At 50.5% G+C, this 21,658-nt stretch overlaps 1 protein-coding gene and 1 long non-coding RNA gene across 3 annotated transcripts in view; one reads left to right on the top strand and one right to left on the bottom strand.

Annotated features, from left to right (window-relative positions):
* LOC140389443 (somatomedin-B and thrombospondin type-1 domain-containing protein) overlaps nt 1-21,658 on the bottom strand; it is a 282,415-nt gene that overhangs the window by 71,600 nt on the left and 189,157 nt on the right. Inside the window, exons 1-2 of one of the 2 annotated variants that reach the window (XM_072473603.1) lie at nt 9,580-9,735; nt 1,011-1,196 (exon numbers count right to left, since the gene is read on the bottom strand). In XM_072473603.1, coding sequence (XP_072329704.1) covers nt 1,011-1,196; nt 9,580-9,595 — 202 coding nt within the window. In that variant the 5' untranslated portion in view covers nt 9,596-9,735. Of the gene's footprint in view, nt 1-1,010; nt 1,197-9,579; nt 9,736-21,658 lie in introns of those variants that run through there. The other variant, XR_011934410.1, reaches the window with a different exon arrangement.
* On the top strand, nt 11,115-15,693 carry LOC140389534 (uncharacterized). Its single transcript, XR_011934418.1, has 2 exons — nt 11,115-11,725; nt 14,826-15,693. It is a non-coding gene; the product is annotated as an uncharacterized lncRNA (long non-coding RNA).

The raw sequence follows: 21,658 nt of genomic DNA, 5'->3' as shown, positions 1-21,658 counted from the left end.
CTCCAACAGTGCAGTTCTCCCTCAGTATTGACCCTCCAACAGTGCAGTGCTCCCTCAGTATTGACCCTCCAACAGTGCAGCTCTCCCTCAGTATTGACCCTCCAACAGTGCAGTTCTCCCTCAGTATTGACCCTCCAACAGTGCAGTTCTCCCTCAGTATTGACCCTCCAACAGTGCAGCTCTCCCTCAGTATTGACCCTCCAACAGTGCAGTTCTCCCTCAATATTGACCATCCAACAGTGCAGCTCTCCCTCAGTACTGACCCTCCAACAGTGCAGCTCTCCCTCAGTATTGACCCTCCAACAGTGCAGCTCTTCCTCAATATTGACCATCCAACAGTGCAGCTCTCCCTCAGTATTGACCCTCCAACAGTGCAGCTCTCCCTCAATATTGACCATCCAACAGTGCAGCTCTCCCTCAGTATTGACCCTCCAACAGTGCAGCTCTCCCTCAGTATTGACCATCCAACAGTGCAGCTCTCCCTCAGTACTGACCCTCCAACAGTGCAGCTCTCCCTCAGTATTGACCCTCCAACAGTGCAGTTCTCCCTCAATATTGACCATCCAACAGTGCAGCTCTCCCTCAGTATTGACCATCCAACAGTGCAGCTCTCCCTCAGTACTGACCCTCCAACAGTGCAGCTCTCCCTCAGTATTGACCCTCCAACAGTGCAGTTCTCCCTCAATATTGACCATCCAACAGTGCAGCTCTCCCTCAGTATTGACCCCCTGACAGTGCAGCTCTCCCTCAGTATTGACCCTCCAACAGTGCAGCTCTCCCTCAGTATTGACCCTCCAACAGTGTAGTTCTCCCTCGGTATTGGCTCTCCGACAGTGTAGTGCTCGCTCAATACCTAGCGCTCCCTCAGCACTCCCCTTCGATAGTGCAGCACCCCTTCGGTACTGCCCCTTTCACATGCAGTACTGCCGCAGTACGCCCCCTCCAACAGTACAGAGGTCTCTCGGCACTGCCCTTCCGATAGTGTATTTGTGAATTGTACAATACGATACCTTTAACCGAGTGACATCGCTCAGGGTCGTGTCCGTAGCAACCCCGTCGCTGCTTCAAATCGGGACAGGGTGTTCCTCCATTTCTGGGTGGGACGGTGACCAGCCGGCCTCTGTCCCGGCTCCCGACTCCACACAGGGAACTGCATTCAGTCCAGGAGCCCCACGGACCCACTATGCAGTCGATAGCTGTTGGAAAACAGGTTGGGAAAAGGTAGCGGTCAGATCATTCGTCTTGCATAAAACACAATTCTTCATCTTTTCTCCCTTGTTACAAGAGCAGGAGGAAAGATCATCTGTCCACAGATTTCAACACAGAAGGACATAAGAAACAGGCGCAGGCCCATTCAATACGATCGTGACAGACCTGATCTGGGCTTCAACTCTACTTTTCTGCCTGTTCCCCGAAGTCCCTGGTTCCAACATAGTTTAATAGTCTAACTCAGCGTTGGATATATTCAGTAACCCAGCTGACTGGGGAAGAGAGTTCCAACGATTCACAAAACCCTGAGAGAAGAAACCCCTCCACATGTCTCCTGATCGGCAGACACCTGGGGCGAGATTCTCCGCCCCCCCGCCGGGTCGGAGAATCGCCGGGGGCTGGCGTGAATCCCACCCCCACCGGTTGCCGAATTCTCCGGCACCGGATATTCGGCGGGGGCGGTAATCGCGCCGCGCCGGTTGGCGCCCCCCCCCCCCCCGGCGATTCTCCGGCCCGGATGGGCCGAAGTCCCGCTGCTAGCATGCCTGTCCCGCCGGCGTGGATTAAACCACCTCTCTTACCGGCGGGACAAGGTGGCGCGGGCGGGCTCCGGTGTCCTGGGGGGGGGGGGCCCCCACGGTGGCCTGGCTCGCGATCGGGGCCCACCGATCCGCGGGCGGGCCTGTGCCGTGGGGGCACTCTTTTCCTTCCGCCTTTGTCACGGTCTCTACCATGGCGGAGGCCGGAGGCGCAAGAGACTCCCTCCACTGCGCATGCGCGGGGATGCCGTGAGTGGCCGCTAACGCTCCCGTGCATGCGCCGCCCGGAGATGTCATTTCCGCGCCAGCTGGCGGGGCACCAAAGGCCTTTCCCGCCAGCTGGCGGGGCGGAAATTAGTCCGGCGCGGGCCTAGCCCCTTAAAGTTGGGGCTCGGCCCCCCAAGATGCGGAGGATTACGCACCTTTGGGGCGGCGCGATGCCCGGCTGATTTGCGCCGTTTTGGGCGCCGGTTGGTGGACATCGCGCCGATACCGGAGAATTTTGCCCCTTATCCTGAAATGGTGTCCCCGTTTCTAGACTCCCCAACAAGGGGAAACATCATCTCAGCATCTACCCCCGTCAAGTCCCATTAGAATTGTAGACTGTTCAATAAGGTCACCTCATAGTCTTCTCAACTCCAATGAGTACAGGCCAAACCTTCTCAACGTTTCCTCACACAAGGGACTAGACCATGGTTCCACCTTATTCTCCTCCAAGTTCCCTTCTTGCGGAACCAGGCCCCTCTCTGTAAATCTATGTCTGGGTTCAAGTGGCGGCCTATGGGAGGCCATTGAATAGAACATAGAACATCGAACAGTACAGCACAGAACAGGCCCTTCGGCCCTCAATGTTGTGCCGAGTCTTGTTCGAAACCAAGATCAAGCTGTCCCACTCCCTATCATTCTGGTGTGCTCCATGTGCCTAACCAATAACCGCTTGAAAGTTCATAAAGTGTCCGACTCCACTATCACAGCAGGCAGTCCATTCCACACCCTAACCACTCTCTGAGTAAAGAACCTACCTCGGACATCCCTCCTATATCTCCCACCCTGAACCTTATAGTTATGCCCTCTTGTAACAGCTACATCCACCCGAGGAAATAGTCTCTGAACATCCACTCTATCTATCCTCCTCATCATCTTATAAACCTCTATTAAGTCGCCTATCATCCTCCTCTACTCCAAAGAGAAACGCCCTAGCTCCATCAACCTTTCCTCATAAGACCTATCCTGCAAACCAGGCAGCATCCTGGTAAATCTCCTTTGCACCCTTTCCAATGCTTCCACATCCTTCCTATAGTGAGGTGACCAGAACTGCACACAATACTCCAAATGTGGTCTCACCAGGGTCATGTACAGTGACTGTCACTGATATGTCAATCACTACAGCTTACATTTATATAGCGTCTTCAATGTAAGACATTAGGGGAGGTGGTGGCGTAGTGGTATTGTCACTGGACTAGTAACCCAGGGATCCAGGGTAATGCTCTGGGATGATGGGTTCAAATCCCACCATGGCAGGTGGTGAAATTTGAATTCAATAGAAATCTGGCATTAAAAGTCTAACTATGACCATTGTTGATTGTTGTAAATGCCCACCTGATTCACAAATGTCCTTCAGGGAAAGAAATCTGCCATCCTTACCAGGTCTGGCCTACATGTGACTCTAGATCCCATCAGGAATAAGGTTGACTCTTAATTGCCTGCCCTGAAATGCCCTGGAAAGCCACTCAGTTCAAGGGGCAATTAGGGATGGGCAACAGATGCTGGCCCAGCCCAGCGAGGTCCACATCCCAAGAACAAATTTTTAAAAATCCCAAGGCATTTCACGTTGGTCGTTACCAGCCCAAGTTTGGCACTGAGCCCTCATGAAGATTTCTCAAGACAGGCAACTAAAAGATTGGTCAAAGGGGTAGGTTTTCAAGAGCGTCGTAGAGGAGTGAGATTGAGGGAGGAAATCCCAGAGCTTAAAGTCCAGGCAGCTGAAGTCGGCAAGAGACTGAACTGGACAAGCGCAAAGGTTTTGAAGAGTTGTCGGGCAGGACGAGGTGACAGAGATAGGGAGGGGTGAGGCCGTGAAGGATCTGAGTTTTAAAATCGTGGCGTTGGCAGAGACAATGAGGGCGGGGGAGAGGGGTGAGTGTGGTTAGGTTTGGAAATCTGGAACCTTCTACCCCGAAACGGTGTGGACATTGGGAAACAATTGGACCTCTCAAGATTGGCATTTTGTTGGGTAAGGATATACAGAGATATGGAGCAACAGTCAGATTAGCTATGGACTAATTGAATGGTGGAGCTGAATGGCGTTAACCCTGTGAATGAGTTCACCGCAGTTGAGTTGATGGTAAGAGTGTTACAATTGGCCTCACCATACCCGAGCGAGCGAGTTGGAGGCATGGAGGATTCAGGGGAGGAAGAAAAAACACCTCCTGGGGTTTGACGAGTCTTGTATACGCGGACATTCACTGAGCTCGATTCACGCGAGGATCAACGCAGGAGGGAGGGGTTATTCTCTTTGGGAATGGTGGTTGAGGACATGACCAGTCCTGTGGAACGGCACGCAGATTTGAATCACAATGAGAAGCCACAATGGCAACAAACAGGTAGCGGCCAAAAACCCCGAAAGAAGTGACCAGAGGCAACATGAAGAAACTTCTTTCATAGAACATAGAGTGCAGAAGGAGGCTATTCGCCCCATCGAATCTGCACCAACCCACTTGAAGGCTCACTTCCACCCTATCCCCGTAACCCAATAACCCCATCTAACCTTATTTGGACACAAAGGGCAATTTAGCATGGCCAATCCACCCAACAGCATGTCTTTGGACTGCGGGAGGAAGCCGGAGCACCCGGAGGAAACCCACACACACACGGGGAGAACGTGCAGACTCCACACAGAGAGTGAGCCAAGCCAGGAATCGAACCTGGGACTCAGGAGCTGCGAAGCCACAGCGGTAGCCACTTGTGCTACCGTGCTTTCTTACCCAGTCAGGTGATCTGATCTGGAATACATGAGGGGCGGTGGAAGCGAATTCAATTATTGGAGAAATGCTTGATGGGAAAACACTGTGGGAAAGGGGAGTAGGTGGAGTCCAAGGGATAATGCTGTCCAACACAGTCACACGCTCACCCCAACAGGCAGTTAGAACAGGATAACTCTCATTTCACACTGTGGCCTGCAGGATGAATCTGGAGATTCCCGCACTTGGCTCCAGTCCCAGGGGAGCCGCACGTTAATCCCCAAGGAAAAAAAAAGAGCAAAACCTGGCAGTTGTGGGAAAAGGCCACAAAGCGTAAACTAACGATGGCTGCATCCCTAATAGGCATCCCGTGCCGCATTCCACTCCCAGGATGGAGCAGCTTGTAATAGTATATCCCATTCCTCTCTACAATTCCCAGCTGTGGATCTGTGCGAAGTGCGGGTCAGTGCAGAAGGTCACTGAGCTTTGAAATAACCACTCAGTGGTCCCAGCTCTTGAATCTAATTTTTAGCTTCAGCAACATTCACACTGGTTATACCAGTGAAAAAACAGTTATTTTTAAAAGTGGGCTAACGGGGGGAGGGTGGGGGGAGAGAGATTATCGCCTTCCACAATTACAAGGGGCTATTTAGCACAGGGCTAAATCGCTGGCTTTGAAAGCAGACCAAGGCAGGCCAGCAGCACGGTTCAATTCTCGTACCAGCCTCCCCGAACAGGCCCCAGAATGTGGCGACCAGGGGCTTTTCACAGTAACTTCATTTGAAGCCTACTTATGACAATCAGCAATTTTCATTTCACTGCAACTCACACAACACCAGGGCATCTCAGAACATTTCACACCCAGATATTTCCTTGCCATCACCGTTATTACGCCGGCAAAAATAGAAACCAATTTTTTAACAAGCTGTCACAATGACAAATCATAGAATTAAAGAACTTACAGTGCAGAAGGAGGCCATTTGGCCCATCAAGTCTGCCCTGCCCTTGGGAAAGAACACCGTACTTAAGTCCACGACTTCACCCTATCCCCGTAACCCCACCTAACCTTTTTGGACACTAAGGGCAATTTAGCATGGCCAATCCACCTGCACATCTTTGGACTTGTGGGAGGAAACCGGAGCATCCGGAGGAAACCCACGCAGACACGGAGCGAGCATGCAGACTCCGCACAGACAGTGATCCAGCGGGGAATCGAACCCGGGACACTGCTGCTGTGAAGCAGCAGTGCTAACCATTGTGCTACCGTGCCACTCATAAATGGAATAAATGATAATGGAATCTGTTTCTAAATGGTATTAACGAAGGAGTAAATATTGGACAGCAACATAAGAACATAAGAACTAGGAGCAGGAGTAGGCCATCTGGCCCCTTGAGCCTGCTCCACCATTCAATGAGATCATGGCTGATCTTTGTGGACTCAGCTCCACTTTCCGGCCCAAACACCATAACCCTTAATCCCTTTATTCTTCAAAAAACTATCTATCTTTATCTTAAAAACATTTAATGAAGGAGCCTCAACTGCTTCACTGGGCAAGGAATTTCATAGATTCACAACCCTTTGGGTGAAGGCTGGCGAGTGAATTGCGCTTTGCTTCTCTGGGGAGTCCCACAGAATCTTTTACATTCGTCGGAAGGACCGCACTGAAGGGTCTGCCCAGGTGTTAGACAGAACATATTGAGACCTGAAAAAGAACAACACAAACTGACACATGCGGCCGTTCCCAAACACTTTGTGACCTCAATTTGCCAACCAATTCCTTCGATCCCCCTCCGGAATTACTGACAGAAACAGGCCATTCAGCCCAACTACACCATGCCAGCCCCCATGGGCATGAGACACACCGCGCCCAAGCACAGAGCCCTGACCCAGAAATGAAGGTGAGCACAGGGCCCTACTAACTGTAAATCCGCCTCTGATACCAGCCCATTTTGCCAAGGCGCTGTGTGTTTCAGGCCTTCACTTACCCCGTTCCTATAGCCTTCAGATAGAATTGCTGTTCCCGGAAGGGTGTTTAAGTTCCGCATCAAATATTGCATGCATGCGCAATTTGTACACGGACCAGGATTTTCCGGATGGCAGAGGAAAACCTTCTCCACCATGCGAGCAGTCAGCAGTGAACACATTGCCTCAGATACAGCCTGCCCTGCAGCTCCGAGGAGAGTAAATTGACGGGAGATGGAACTCCTGCCCCTTGCTCAGGAGGAGGCCGCAGGAGGAGGCCAGATCTCTCATGTACCAGATTTACAGACGCACCATAGAAAGCATCCGATCGGGCTGCATCACAGCCTGGTATGGCAACTGCTCGGCCCAGGACCGCAAGAAACTTCAGAGAGTCGTGAACACCGCCCAGTCCATCACACGAATCTGCCTCCCATCCATTGACTCCATCTACACCTCCCGCTGCCTGGGGAAAGCGGGCAGTATAATCAAAGACCCCTCCCACCCGGCTTACTCACTCTTCCAACTTCTTCCATCTGGGAGGAGATACAAAAGTCTGAGAACACGCACGGACAGACTCAAAAACAGCTTCTTCCCCACTGTTACCAGACTCCTAAACGACCCTTTTGTGGGCTGACCTGATTAACACTACACCCTGTATTCTTCATCCGATGCTGGTGTTATGTAGATATATTGTGTACTTTGTGATGCCCTATTATGTATTTTTTTTTCTTTTCATGTACTTAATGATCTGTTGAGCTGTTCGCAGAGAAATACTTTTCACTGTACCTCGGTACACGTGACAATAAACAAAATCCAATCCAATCTAGCCTCAGCAGCGCCAGAAGCTACAGTGGACAGAACTGGAACTGCAAGCAATCCCCCAGAGCCTCAGCCCCAGAGGTGCTGGACCAGGTAAGCGTTGAGAGTCTGAGGCAGGCGAGACGGTCGGGTGGGGGGGGCAGGGTGGGGGTGCAGAAGGGGTGTCGGGGTAGAGGTGGGAGGGAGCATCCGCAGGTAGCCAGACGGTTTTGTGTTGGGTGGGGGGGAGGGGGGAATGTTAAAAGGGGGCTGTTGATGGATGCAACATCCTCTCTCTTCCCCTCCAAGGCCTCAGCAGGGTCACTATGGTCTCTCCCCCCCTCCCCCCCCCCCCCGCCCAGGTTTGATGGTGAATTTAGAGTTGGGGTTTCATTCCCAGGGTCCCTAAACCATTAATCTCTAAATATCAATAGCATTTTACCGTTAGGTTTACTGAGAGGGAAACGTCCCTGTAAGTTTTCAGGTACCGTACACAGTAAATATATATGGTCCTAGGAGCCATTTCCCTTTATTTTGGAGAAGCGATTGGAGACTAAATGCCTGATTTTGTTACTTTAAAGAATGTGTCCTGAAAATCAAGGGCGTCATACTCCGACCCCCCGCCGGGTCGGAGAATGGCCGTTGGCCGCCGTGAATCCCGCCCCCGCCGAAGTCTCCGGTACCGGAGATTGGGCGGGGGCGGGAATCGGGCCGCGCCGGTTGGCGGGCCCCCCCCGCTCAATTCTCCGGCCCGGATGGGCCGAAGTCCCGCCCAGAAATTGCCTGTCCCGCCGGCGTAAATTAAACCTGGTATTTACCAGCGGGACCAGGCGGCGTGGGCAGGCTCCGGGGTCCTGGGGGGGGGGGGGGCGGGGGGCGATCTGACACCGGGGGGTGCCCCCACGGTGGCCTGGCCCGCGATCGGGGCCCACCGATCTGCGGGCGGGCCTGTGCCGTGGGGGCACTCTTTCCCTTCCGCCTCCGCCATGGCCTCCACCATGGCGGAGGCGGAAGTGACTCTCCCCACTGCGCATGTGCGGGAAACTTTCAGCGGCCGCTGACGCTCCCGCGCATGCGCCGCATTTCCGCGCCAGCTGGCGGGGCAACAAACGCCATTTCCGCCAGCTGGCGGGGCGGAAATCCCTCCGGCGTCGGCCTAGCCCCTCAATGTTGGGGCTCGGCCCCCAAAGATGCGGAGCATTCCGCACCTTTGGGCCGGCGCGATGCCCGTCTTATTGGCGCCGTTTTTGGCGCCAGTCGGCAGACATCGCGCCGTTGGGGGAGAATTTCGCCCAAAGAACTGTTAGAGGCACAAATTATATTTAACTCCATAAATCTTTTCACAAATCCCTGTGCTGAACAAATTCACTTCACAGGAAACAGGAATATTCTTCGACTTTGCGATTCATCGGGATTATACGAAGCGAATGTTGAAAGGGCTTGTTTGATTGTGTGCAATTCACAGTTCGGAGATATTTTGCGTTAACGTAAAAACAAAAATGCTGCAGATGCTGTAAATCATATCTGAAATAATATTTATGATATAATATTTTGCATGGTTTGTTTAATTTTAAATCCATCAAATTCATACGAGCATTCAAACGAATGAAATAGGAGGAAACGGAGGCCATTCAGCCCCTCGAACCTGTTCCAGCTGTCATGGCTGATCTGTTTGCGTTTTCAGTTCCACATTCCCCGATTAACAAGACTCTATCACTGCCTTAAAAATATTCAATGATCTGTGTAGCGCACAAAGACTCCGTGAGACGAATAGAGTGAAGTCGATGAGGCTTTATTAAGCGTGTCTGTTCCCCAGCAGCCCGATAGTAAACTGGCATGCGGGGGAAGACACCGGCTTCTTATACTTCGCCTTCAGGGCGGAGCTTGAGGTCAACGGCCAACCAGGACCCGGGATCTGTCAGCCAATGACATTAGGGCTTCCAGTCCCACATGACCCCCAATACATACTACCACAATCTGCTTCCACCGCCTTCTGCGGGGGAGAGTTCCACAGTTGCACAGCCCTCTGGGAGAAAAGATATTCTCCTCATCTTTGTCTTCAAGGGATGACCCCTAATTTTAAAACAGTGCCCCCCAGTTCTGCACTCACCCACAAGGGGAAACATCCTTTCCACGCCCACCTTGTCGAGACTGTTCAGGGTCTTTTAAACTTCAATCAAGTCGCCCCTCATTCTTCTAAACTCCAGTGGAAACAAGCCCAGCCTGTTTATACTTTGATCATGAGACAACCTGCTCACTTCAGGTATCAATCCAGTAAAACTCCTCTGAACTACTTCGAATGTATTTACATTCTTCCTTCAGTAAGGAGACTAAAACTGCACACGGTATTCGAGGTGTGGTCTTTGCAGTGCTCTGTATAATTCCATGTGCTAACCTTTGCCCATTGCTGTAAACATGCCCAGAATATTTTACAGCTGATTTATACCTACAATTGGAATTGAGACTTGCGCGAAACTATTCACTTTAAGTTTTGAAAAAAAAATTGGATTGTAACATCCTGATTTTGTCAGTAATTTAAAGAATTTCTGCACATCATAGAAGGGAAACAAATGATAAAATGTGTGTTATCCCCAAATCATTTTCACAAATCAGGAATAGATCAAAATTCCCTTCAGGGAAGACAGACATATCTTATTCAAATATGGGGCGCGATTCTCCAATAATGGGGCGAAGTCCCCACGGTCGCGAGAAAACGGGCGCGAATCACTCCGGACTTTTTTCCCGAAAGTCCGGGGTGATTCTCCATTTTCAAGGGGGCCAGCAGGGGGCCGGAGTGCTCCATGCAGTTCTGGTTGCCAATACGGGGCCCTGCACTTCAGGGCCGCGGGACCGCGCATGCAGCAGCGGCCGCCTGCGGCGCCGGCCCCGCGCGACATGGCAGACCCACACAGCGGGCCAGCGCCGAAGACGTAGCCCCCCCCCCCAGATTGCGCGCGCCCGCCGATTGGTGGCCCCCGATCGCGGGTCTGGCCGTCGTGGAGCCCCCCCCCCCTCCTCCGGTGATAGACCCCCCTACCCCCCCACCAGGACGGCCACCGCAGCTGCGACTCTGAGGCCCCGCCGGGTGGCACCATACGTGAACCACGCCGGCGGGAACTCGGCCGGTCGTCCACGGAGAATCGCCGCGGGGGCCTCTTTCAACAGGCGCCGCGTCGACTGCGCGCGCGCGACTGGCGCCGATTGTCCAGTCACCGGAGAATCGCGGGGAGGTGTCGCAGGTCCGCCGCCCCATTCTCCACCCCGTGCCGGGCGCGATTGCAACATGGAGGTCCGGAAAATCCTTGCCGTGGTCTTCATGGGATTACCAGGACTGAAAATTGAAATGGTTTATTTAATTGATCGCTATTGCTTTTAGCACAGATTATGAACTGAGTTATTTTCAGTTTATTTGGCTTCAATTAAGGAACTAGTTTACCGAATGGTTGCAGGAATGAGAAACTTGCAGTTACGATGATAGATTTGGGAGGTTGTGACTGTTCTCCATGGAGAAGAGAAAGCTGAGAGTTGGTTTGATAGAGATGTTCAAAACCATGAGGGGGCGGGACAGAGTAGACGGGGAGAAACTGTTCCCGCTCGTAAAAGGATCAAGAGCGAGAGGGCACAGATTTAAAGTGAGTCGCGAAAGAAGCAAATGTCCCGTCAGAAAAAACTTTTTCACACAGCCAGTGGCTTGGGTCTGGAATGCACGGCCTGGAAATGTGGTGGAGGCAGGTCCAATCGAGGCAGTCGGATGATTATTTGAACAGGAACAATATGCAGCAGTGTGGGGAAAGGTACTAAGTCATGATGCTTGTTTGGAGAGTCAGTGTAGAGCCTCCTCCTGCACCGTAACAATTCTGTGATTCTGTGATGTTTATTGACAGCAGTGACGTGTATGGAGTAACTTGCACCTGATTGACAGACACATTAAACGCACAGCCAGAATGTATGTCAGACTTAGATTCAACGCAGAATCCAACTCTAATAAGGGGACTGTTACTTTTTCCAAAAACTTAAAAAAAATAATTTAGAGTGCCCAATTAATTTTTTCCAATTAAGGGCCAATTTAGCGTGGCCAATCCACCTAACCTGCACATCTTTGGGTTGTGGGGGCGAAACCCATGCAGACACGGGGAGAATGTGCAAACTCCACACAGACATGTGACCCAGAGCCGGGATCGAACCTGGGACCTTGGCACCGTGATCCTTTTAATTTCGTGTACAGACAGAGCAGAATGGATTTGAATTGCAATCTGGTATGTAATAATAATAATCTCTATTGTCACACGTAGGCTTACATTAACACCGCAATGAAGTTACTGTGAAAAGCCCCTGGTCGTCACACTCTGATCGGGTACACGGAGGGAGAATTCAGAATGTCCAGTTCACCTAACAGCCGTCCTTACCCGGTCCGGCCGACATGTGACCACGTCCCATGAACGAATTTTAAAAACAAATTCTGACCACTGATTTTAATCGCTCCACCTTGCCTTCAGCAACCTTGACGTTGAAGCTCTGGAATGCTCTCCATGAGCCTCTCCCTTCTCTAGAAAGCCTCTTTGACCAAGTTCCTTACGTGGTTTGATGCAAGATTTGGCTTGATGTTCGCACTTTGGGACGTTTTACTGCGCTTTACTGAGGGGCTGGTTTAGCACACTGGGCTAAATCGCTGGCTTTGGAAGCAGACTGAGGCAGGCCAGCAGCACGGTTCGATTCCCGTACCAGCCTCCCCGCACAGGTGCCGGAATGTGGCGACTAGGGGCTTTTCACAGTAACTTCATTTGAAGCCTACTTGTGACAATAAGCGATTTTCATTTCATGAAATGATATCTAAATGAAAGCTGTTGTTGTATTTTGCAACTCATTGATGGGGAGTAGGCATCGGTGGCAAGGCCGGCATTTATTGATTTAATTTTTAAAATAAATTTAGAGTACTCAATTCACTTTTTTCCAATTAAGGGGCAATTTAGCGTGGCCAATCCACCTGCCCTGCACATCTTTTTGGATTGTGGGGGCGAGACCCACGCAAACACGGGGAGATTGTGCAAACTCCGCACGGACAGTGACCCAGAGCCGGGATCGAACCTGGAACCTCGGCGCCGTGTGGCAGCAGGGCTAACCCACTGCGCCACCGTGCTGCCCAAAGGCCAGCATTTATTGTCCATCGGTCAGCCACATTGCTGTGGGTTTGGAGTCACGTGTAGGCCAGACCGGGTAAGTATGGCAGATTTCCTTCTCTGAAGGACCTCAGTGAATTAAATGCAGATTTTTAAAAACATTTTTTCTTCCAATTAAGGGGCAATTTAGCGCGGCCAATCCACCTAACCTGCACATCTTTGGGTTGTGGGGGTGAAACCCATGCAGACACGGGGAGAATGTGCAAACTCCACACGGACAGTGGCCCAGAGCCGGGATTGGAACCCGGGTCCTCGACGCCGTGAGGCAGCAGTGATAACCACTGTGCGACCGTGCATGTTAAGTGCATGTTCAATAACAATCGAGTGGTTAACATTACTGATGCTAGCTTTAAATTCCAGAATTGAATTTAAATTTCACCAACTGCCCATGGTAGGGTATTGAACCCCTGTCCTCAGGCCATTAGCCTGTGATATCAGGGGCGGGATTCTCTGACCCCCCCCCCCCGGCCGGGTCGGAGAATTGCCGGGGGGACGGCGTGAATCCCGCTCCGCCGGCAGCTGCCGAATTCTCCGGCGCTGTTTTTTCACCGGGGGCGGGAATCGCGTTGCGCCGGTCAGGGGCTGTTGGTAGTGCCCCCCCCCTGGCGATCTCTCCGCCACGCGATGGGCCAATCAGCCGTCCGTTTTCGGACAACAGTTTGCACAAACTAACGAAATAGGAAGAGGCCATTCGGCCCTTCGAGCCTGCTCCACCATTCATTATGATCATGGCGGATCATCCAACTCAATAGCCTAATCCCACCTTCCCCCCATATCCCCTTCGCCCCAAGTGCTATATCTAACTGCTTCTTGAAATCATACAATGTTTTGGACTCAACTACTTCCTGTGGTAACGAATTCCACTCTCTGAGTGTAGAAATTTCTCCTCATCTCAGTCCTGTATCCTCAGACTGTGACCCCTGGTTCCGGACTCCTCCACCATCGAGAACATCCTTCCTGCATCTACCCTGTCCAGTCCTGTTAGAATTTTATAGGTTTCTATGATACATAGAACATACATTGCAGAAGGAGGCCATTCGGCCCATCGCGTCTGCACCGACCCACTTTAGCCCTCACTTCCACCCTATCCCCGTAACCCAATAAACCCTCCTCACCTTTTTTGGACACTAAGGGCAATTTATCATGGCCAATCCACCGAACCTGCACATCTTTGGACTGTGGGAGGAAACTGGAGCACCCGGAGGAAACCCACACAGACACGGGCAGACTCCGCACAGACAGTGACCCAAGCCGGGAATCGAACTTGGGACCTTGGAGCTGTGAAGCCACAGTGCTAGCCACTTGTGCTACCGTGCTGCCCGCCCCCCTCATTCTTCTAAGCTCCGGCGAATATGAAATGAAAATGAAAATCGCTTATTGTCACGAGTAGGCTTCAAATGAAGTTACTGTGAAAAGCCCCTAGTCGCCACATTCCGGCACCTGGTACGGGAATTGAACCGTGTTACTGGTCTGCCTTGGTCTGCTTTAAAAGCCAGCGATTTAGCCCAGTGTGCTAATCCAGCCTCTTACAATCCTAACCAATTCAATCTCTTGCCATACATCATTCCGCCTTCCCTGGAATCAGCCTGGAAAACCTTTGCTGCCCTCCAGCGCAGCACAGTAGCATTGTGGATAGCACAATTGCTTCACAGCTCCAGGGTCCCAGGTTCGATTCTGGCTTGGGTCACTGTCTGTGCGGAGTCTGCACATCCTCCCCGTGTGTGCGTGGGTTTCCTCCGGGTGCTCCGGTTTCCTCCCACAGTCCAAAGATGTGCAGGTTAGGTGGATTGGCCGTGATAAATTGTCCTTAGTGTCCAAAATTGCCCTTAGTGTTGGGTGGGGTTGCTGGGTTATGGGGATAGGGTGGAGGTGTTGACCTTGGGTAGGGTGCTCTTTCCAAGAGCCGGTGCAGACTTGATGGGCCGAATGGCTTCCTTACGCACTGTAAATTCTATGATAATCTATGATGATAGATCAGGCCACTCGAAAGCTTCAGTGGGAGGCCAGGACCGTTCTCCTATGTGTGCTCCAGAGACAGAGAACTTTGCAGGCAACAAAGCACTTTTAAAGTGCAATCACTGCTTTAATGTAGCAAACGCAGAAATGTATATCCTGCAACCAACATCGCCTACAGGTCTTCCAAGAACTTGAAATGTCGACTCTGTTTCTCTCTCCACAGATGCTGCCGGACCTGTGGAGAATTATTATGCAGGTCTGTTTGTTTTTACTTCACCCGCAGGTCAATCTTCAATGTGTGTGAAACGAGTGAACACAGACTGGTGTTCCCCCAAGTGGTTGTCCCAGCAGAGTGCTGGAACTCTCAACTCAGAAGCCAATCGGTTCGAGCCTGTAGCCATCTCAGATGGCCACCTGCAAAGGACCATGGGAATTATGGCCAACCCAGGACTCAGACACACTCAGAGCTTGTGTGTGTATTTGCAACCCAGATGGCGAGACGCGATCGAAACCCCCGCTCGTTTGCATTCTAATGGCCCATTTCCCCAGAACAAAAGAACTGTACTCAGGTAACCGATACAGATGCAGACTAAGCGGCGCCACTCCCTTTACTCAGGGAACCCAAACAGCCAAGGTCAATGGCCGCTAAGGACTCGCCCAGCCATCAAGGCACCCGCCCCTTTATTGGCCAAAATCGAAGGCAGTGATCGAAGCCTGTCGAATTATTGGGTCCAAGCTAATGACCGCCCCAAAGAGCGCGAAATCCCAGAGGGGCAAGAAGAGGCACAGCCATGTCCTCGGTCTCTCTTGGATCCGGCCTTTGCCAACCCAAGTGCAGCATAACGACCAGACAGCCAAGTTCAAGACCAACGATCGCTACCAGATGGATGAGCCCAGCAGAAACAGAGCCACTTCTTCCACCCAATCACACAAGACCCGGACAAAGGCCTTGTCCATCTGCACAGAGCCGGTTGCCCTGAAGTTAAGTATAGGTTATTGTAGTTGTTAGGTGTAGTTTAACGTGTAGTGTTTTGTGTTGCATGTCGAAGTAATCCTTGTGTTTAAATAAACCATCTTTGAACTTGAACTGACTAACTGGTTGTGTGGTCCTTTGATCGATATCCGGTAAAGCCTTGTGGTGGTATCATTTGATACCTGGCGACTCTAAAGAGTATCATTATTAATTGGCAACATTATTGGTGACTCTGGTGGCGATTGGCAACAAGCTCCACCCCAGAGACCTGGGAACCCGGTCAAGGCCAACACTGAAGTACAACCACTGGGGGTGCGTGCTGCACCCGTTGGAGGGAGGGTCCTTGGGACGAGATGTTAAACAGGGCTGCCACCTGCCCTCCCCAGGATGAATGTAAAGGATTCCAAGGCGCTATTTTGAAGCAGAGCTCCTTCGATTCTGTGCTGGCCAATACGTATCTGTCAATGAACAGCACTGAAAGGACTGGGTCATCATCACATGGCTGTTAGTGGGATCTTGCTGTGCATTCATTCCTACATTGCACCGGCGGCTGCCTTTCCAAAGTTATTTTGTTTGCGGCAAAGCACTTGGATGCGACCCAAGCTTGTGACGTGCACGGCTTACTTTACATCAATAAACGTATCCATGGAAGATTGTTGAAGCCATTTGCCACAGGAAAAGATGAACTTTGCTTGCCCAAACACACGAGTAACGTCACATTCGGATAGCAGCTTTACTTCAGGGTGAGGCCAGCAGCTGCCTCCAAAAATATCGCATTTTGTTCCTTAAAGGGGGCGATTGAAACAGTCAAACTCTTTGTTCAATACCCCCTTCTGATCTAGTATTGGCTTTCGTTCCTGTGGGAATAGACAGCTGCACTTCTAACGGCATTGAGGACCACCTTGACAAATGGACACTTCCATTATACAACAGGGAGTGACAACACAACCACGGTGGTGTGATGATGGTCGGGATGGGGGGGGGGGGGAGATGTACATTGGGCAGTTATGATTCCCCTGCTGGTTCCCTCCCGACACATGCAGAGTTATTTTGTTATTCCTGACCCTTTAACCCTGTGAAGATCGGCTAAGTATCAAAGCTTTGACCAGGTTGAACAAATGTTGTACTTTCACAGGGAATCGAATGGACTATCCCGGGGAGGAGGCAAGAGGTTAATGAGGCCTTTGACATTATGGCCATTTCTTTTTTCTTTCATTTCAATCGTCAGTTCAGAGTTAAGAAGCCGGTGTTTTGGCTTCCTGTTTGTAACCTGTGGTCTTTTGGGCTGATCGTGCCCAGAAAGGGGTGTGTGTGGGGGGGGGGGGGGGGGGGGGGGGGTGTGGGGGTGGGGGGGGGGGGGGGAATCCCTCCGCAGGTCTTCGCCACTCAACATCTGTCCTTAGAAGATGTGTGAATGTGGGTCATGGATCACTCTCCACCTTCCCTACGCATGAGGGCATGCCAGGCATTAACAAGGTGTATTAGTTCTGGGCAATACTGGGCACAGACCTACATCCTGCTATGCCATGCCCACATGGGCTGTTTAGCACAGGGCTAAATCGCTGGCTTTGAACGCAGACCAAGGCAGGCCAGCAGCACGGTTCATTTCCCGTACCAGCCTCCCCGAACAGGCGCCGGAATGTGGCGACTAGGGGCTTTTCACAGTAACTTCATTTGAAGCCTACTTGTGACAATAAGCGATTTTCATTTTTTCATTTTCATGCCATACCCATATGCCAATGAGCTCCAACATCCCGTCACCTCACTCTACTGCCCCATATGATGACGTGACTACCAACACTTTCCATTCCCAGGGCGGCGCGGTGGTTAGCACTGCTGCCTCACGGCGCCGAGGACCCGGGTTCGATCCCGGCTCTGGGTCACTCTCCTGTCCGTGTGGAGTTTGCATATTCTCCCCGTGTCTGCGTGGGTCTCACCTGCACAACCCAAAGATTATACAGGGTAGGTGGATTGGCCACGCTAAATTGCCCCTTAATTGGAAAGTTTTAAAAAAATGTTCCGTTCTCCATAACCATGTAATCTCTACCTTTTGAAAGTTAGACAATAGGACATATTAACAGATGAGCATGTTTATATCCCCCATTGTAACTTCTGTCTGCAAATATTCAATATTTAAACCTCTGTAGAAAAATACACAAAACACGACGGTCAGGGTTAAAAGAGCTACAATATGATGATGGGTTACGTCGTCTAAGCTTATAATCCCTTGAATTTAGACAATTAGGCTTGATCTTGTTGAGGTGTTTAACGAGAATGTTTAACTTAATTTTTTAAAAAAATTCAGAGTACCCAATTACTTTTTTCCAATTAAGGGCGGCCAATCCACCTAACCTGCACATCTTTTTGGGTTGTGGGGGTGAGACCCACGCAGACACGGGGAGAATGTGCAAACTCCACACTGACAGTGACCCGGGGCAGGGATCGAACCCGGGTCCTCAGCGCCGTAGGTAGCAGTGCTAACCACTGCGCCACCGTGCCGCTCTATGTTTAACATAATTTAAGGGCTGTCTATGATGAGAGGCTGAGTAAATTGGTCGATATCCAATGGAGGTTAGAAGAATGAGAGGCGATCTTACTGAGACAAGGTACCAGAGGGGTTTGATGGGGTCGAGGCAGACAGATTATTTGGAAAGTGGAGTTGGAATCCCAGGATCAGTATTGAATGATGGAGTAGGCCCGAGGAGCTGTTCAGCCTTCTGATGCACTGATTTCTTGTGTTTTTTGCGTTCTTAACCTGATAGCATGTGTGATGAATGGTTACTGTACCCTTAACACCATGTAGGTGATGCCCTTTAAGACCGGGTTTGGAACCCTGGGGGACTCCGCCCACCAGGGAGCCGTATATCAGGTGACGCCCTATAGGCGGCACTCAGTAAGCACACGTCTCTGTAGCTGGCTAGTTCTCTGCTTATTTTACCGTTCTGCCTTCATTTACCATTCCGCACTCTCGTGTTGTTATTGAGGGTACGACAGCATGGATAGAGTAAAATGACCTGTGATGGAGTGATCCAGAACAAGCAGGACCAAACGTAACACTAAAACTAGGACATTCCTTCACCCAAAGGGTTGTAAATCTGTGGAATTTCCTGCCCAGTGAAACAGTTGAGGCTACCTCATTGAATGGTTTTGAGACAAACATTTGGACATTAAGGGTGAGCGGGCGAGTAAGTGACACCGAGGCCACAGAAAGATCAGCCGTGATCTTATTGAATGGCGGAGCAGGCTCGAGGGGCCAGATGGCCTACTCCAGCTCCTAGTTCTTATTTAGTCACGCGGATAACAGGAAGAATCTCTTCACACAAAGTGTAATGGAAATCTGGAACTCCACCCCCACCCCAAAAAGCTGCTTAGTCTGGGGGTCATTTGAAATGTTCAAAGCTATGACTGACAGTCCGATAGACAAGGGTTTTGAAGGTTACGGAACCAAGGCAGGTCGATATTGTTAAGTGACAGATCAGCTAACTGACTGAGTGTCAGTACAGAGGGGCTGAATGGTCTTTTCCAGCTCCAGTGTGCAACATGCCTAATTCACAATGTTACAAATAAACCAATTTCCCCATGTGTTACAGCTGGTTAGTGTCATAATAATAATCTTTATTAGTGTCACAAGCCAGCTTACATTAACACTGCAATGAAGTTACTGTGAAAAGCCCCTAGTCACCACATTCCGGCGCCTGTTCGGGTACACAGAGGGAGAATTCAGAATGTCCAATTCACCCAACAAGCACGTCTTTCGGGACTTGTGGGCGGAAACCGGAGCACCCGGAGGAAACCCACGCAGACGCGGGGCGAACGTGCAGACTCCGCACAGACAGTGACCCAAGCCGGGAATCGAACCTGGGATCCTGGCGCTGTGAAGCCACAGTGCTAACCACTGTGCTACCCTTGTATTGCTTTGCAATGGAGAGGTCAGTCCGCTCAGTGCAATGTACGATTGTGGAGTATTTTGTACCTCTGGTGGGTTTGAGTAGATTGCGAGTTCAAAAGAAAAGGCAGGGGTTAGAAACCGAAGGTGGTGAGGTGAGAAAGAATGAATCAATTGAAATGGGATAATTCGGGGTTTGATATAAGTGGCATGAAGGCTGTGGAACCAGGCGCTAGATTTATGGCTAGGGGACATCTTTCATGCTGTTGCCAGGTAATGGGTACAAACAAACAGGGTGAAGGAATGGCAAGTCCTTCCACGGTGATAATGTATGAATACTTACCGGCCCCTTCAACACTTTCCTCCTCAAAACAGTTTAGCTGGTTCAGAAAACAAAAATCATCTATTTTTAATCAGTGTGTCAATCCACATGTGTTAACATTTCAAATAGCCCCGAGCGGCATTTTGACCTAAATCGGTTCCTGATCAAGGAAAGAGACCGTATTTGGAACAGCTGGTTCCCATTTCACATGTTGTCAAGGTCTGATCGTGGAGCTGGTTAACTGCATCGCAGAGTAACAGCGCACCAAAGGCATTTTCCTAAAAAATAAATGAGATTTACCCCGGCCAACACCACATTAAAAAATATTAAACGAAATGCGAAAACAAGCCCTGTTTTGGTCCCAAGCTCGAAACCATCTGAAGGTGTAAAAGCAATTTGCAAAACGACCTCCATATCCATTGTGACCCCATTTTAACACAGGAACATTAATGCAACCCCAGATTCCAACCTGAAGAGCTCTGTTTATAAATATTGAAGTTGAAGTATTATAGATCGGCAAAAAGGTGCGGCGTGGTAGCACAGTGGTTAGCACTGTTGCTTCACAGCGCCAGGGCCCCGGGTTCGATTCCCGGCTTGGGTCACTGCCCGTGCGGAGTCTGCACGTTCTCCCCGTGTCTGCGTGGGTTTCCTCCGGGTGCTCCGGTTTCCTCCCACAAGTCCCGAATGATGAGCTTGTTAGGTGATTGGACATTCTGAATTCTCCCTCCGTGTACCCGAACAGGCGTCGGAATGTGGCGACTAGGGGATTTTCACAGTAACTTCATTGCAGTGTTAATGTAAGCCTACTTGCAGGGCAGGATGGTGGCGCAGTGGTTAGCACTGCTGCCTCACGGCGCTGAGATCCCAGGTTTGATCCCGGCTCTGGGTCATTGTCCATGTGGAGTTTGCACAATTTCCCCATGTCTGTGTGGGTTTCGCTCCCACAACCCAAAGATGTGCAGGGTAGGTGGATTGGCCACGCCAAATTGACCCTTAATTGGGAAAAAAATTTAAATTGGTACTCTAAATTAATTTTCTTTAAAAATGTAAGCCTACTTGTGCCACAAATAAAGATTATTATTATTATATATAACACATGGTAAAACTGAAAATCTGAGATTAAAAACCCGGGCCCTCGGTAACTGGGTTGCTACCGGTTGGTAAACCGGTGTTGCCTGTATTGTCGCTGCGCGGGGAAACCGCTGATGTATTTATGCCGATACATGGTTACATCACAGCACTCCTGAACAGAGCCTGTGCAGCCAACATGTCCAAGGCAGGAGATTGTCCTGTGTTTGGTTACTTCGCACTACCGGCACAGTATGAGGGGAGCAGATGCTAACCTGATTTAATTTCTCGAGACTCCATTTGCTGTTTGTGCGATGACGGGCCGTTCGGGAACCGAACCTGCCTGCTTCACGAGGGGGGAAAAAAACTAAGACCCAATTGCGGACATCCACAGGATTCACCGGAACCCCAGGCAAAGGAGACTTCAGTTCTTACTTGCCATTTACTTGCTAATTCTATTTACTTTGCATCGGGCCTCAAGAACTAGAAACTGTCAGCAATTACTCACCAATGCATATTTCATTTGTGGCAATTGGGATTTACTGTATGTTTAAGGAAATCTTTAATACTGTTGAGATGTTGCTGTAATGTACCACAGCTGTAGCTCTTCAAACTGACTGTCCCTGTCTGATGAGCCTCAGCAAAAATGGCAGAATGCACAAAATGTTTCAAATACACATGTGCCTTGTTTCAGACGATGCGACGGTGCCTCTTAATCCTTCATCCTTTCTACAAGTCTCACAAACTAACATCCAGAGGGTATTGGCTAAGCAAAGGCCATCTTCAAGCTTCCTTACATAGATTGTT

Source organism: Scyliorhinus torazame, chromosome 1, assembly GCF_047496885.1.
Source record: "Scyliorhinus torazame isolate Kashiwa2021f chromosome 1, sScyTor2.1, whole genome shotgun sequence".
Classification (NCBI taxonomy): domain Eukaryota; kingdom Metazoa; phylum Chordata; class Chondrichthyes; order Carcharhiniformes; family Scyliorhinidae; genus Scyliorhinus; species Scyliorhinus torazame.
Note: the sequence above shows the minus strand (reverse complement) of the source record. Positions and strands in the feature narration are given on the sequence as shown.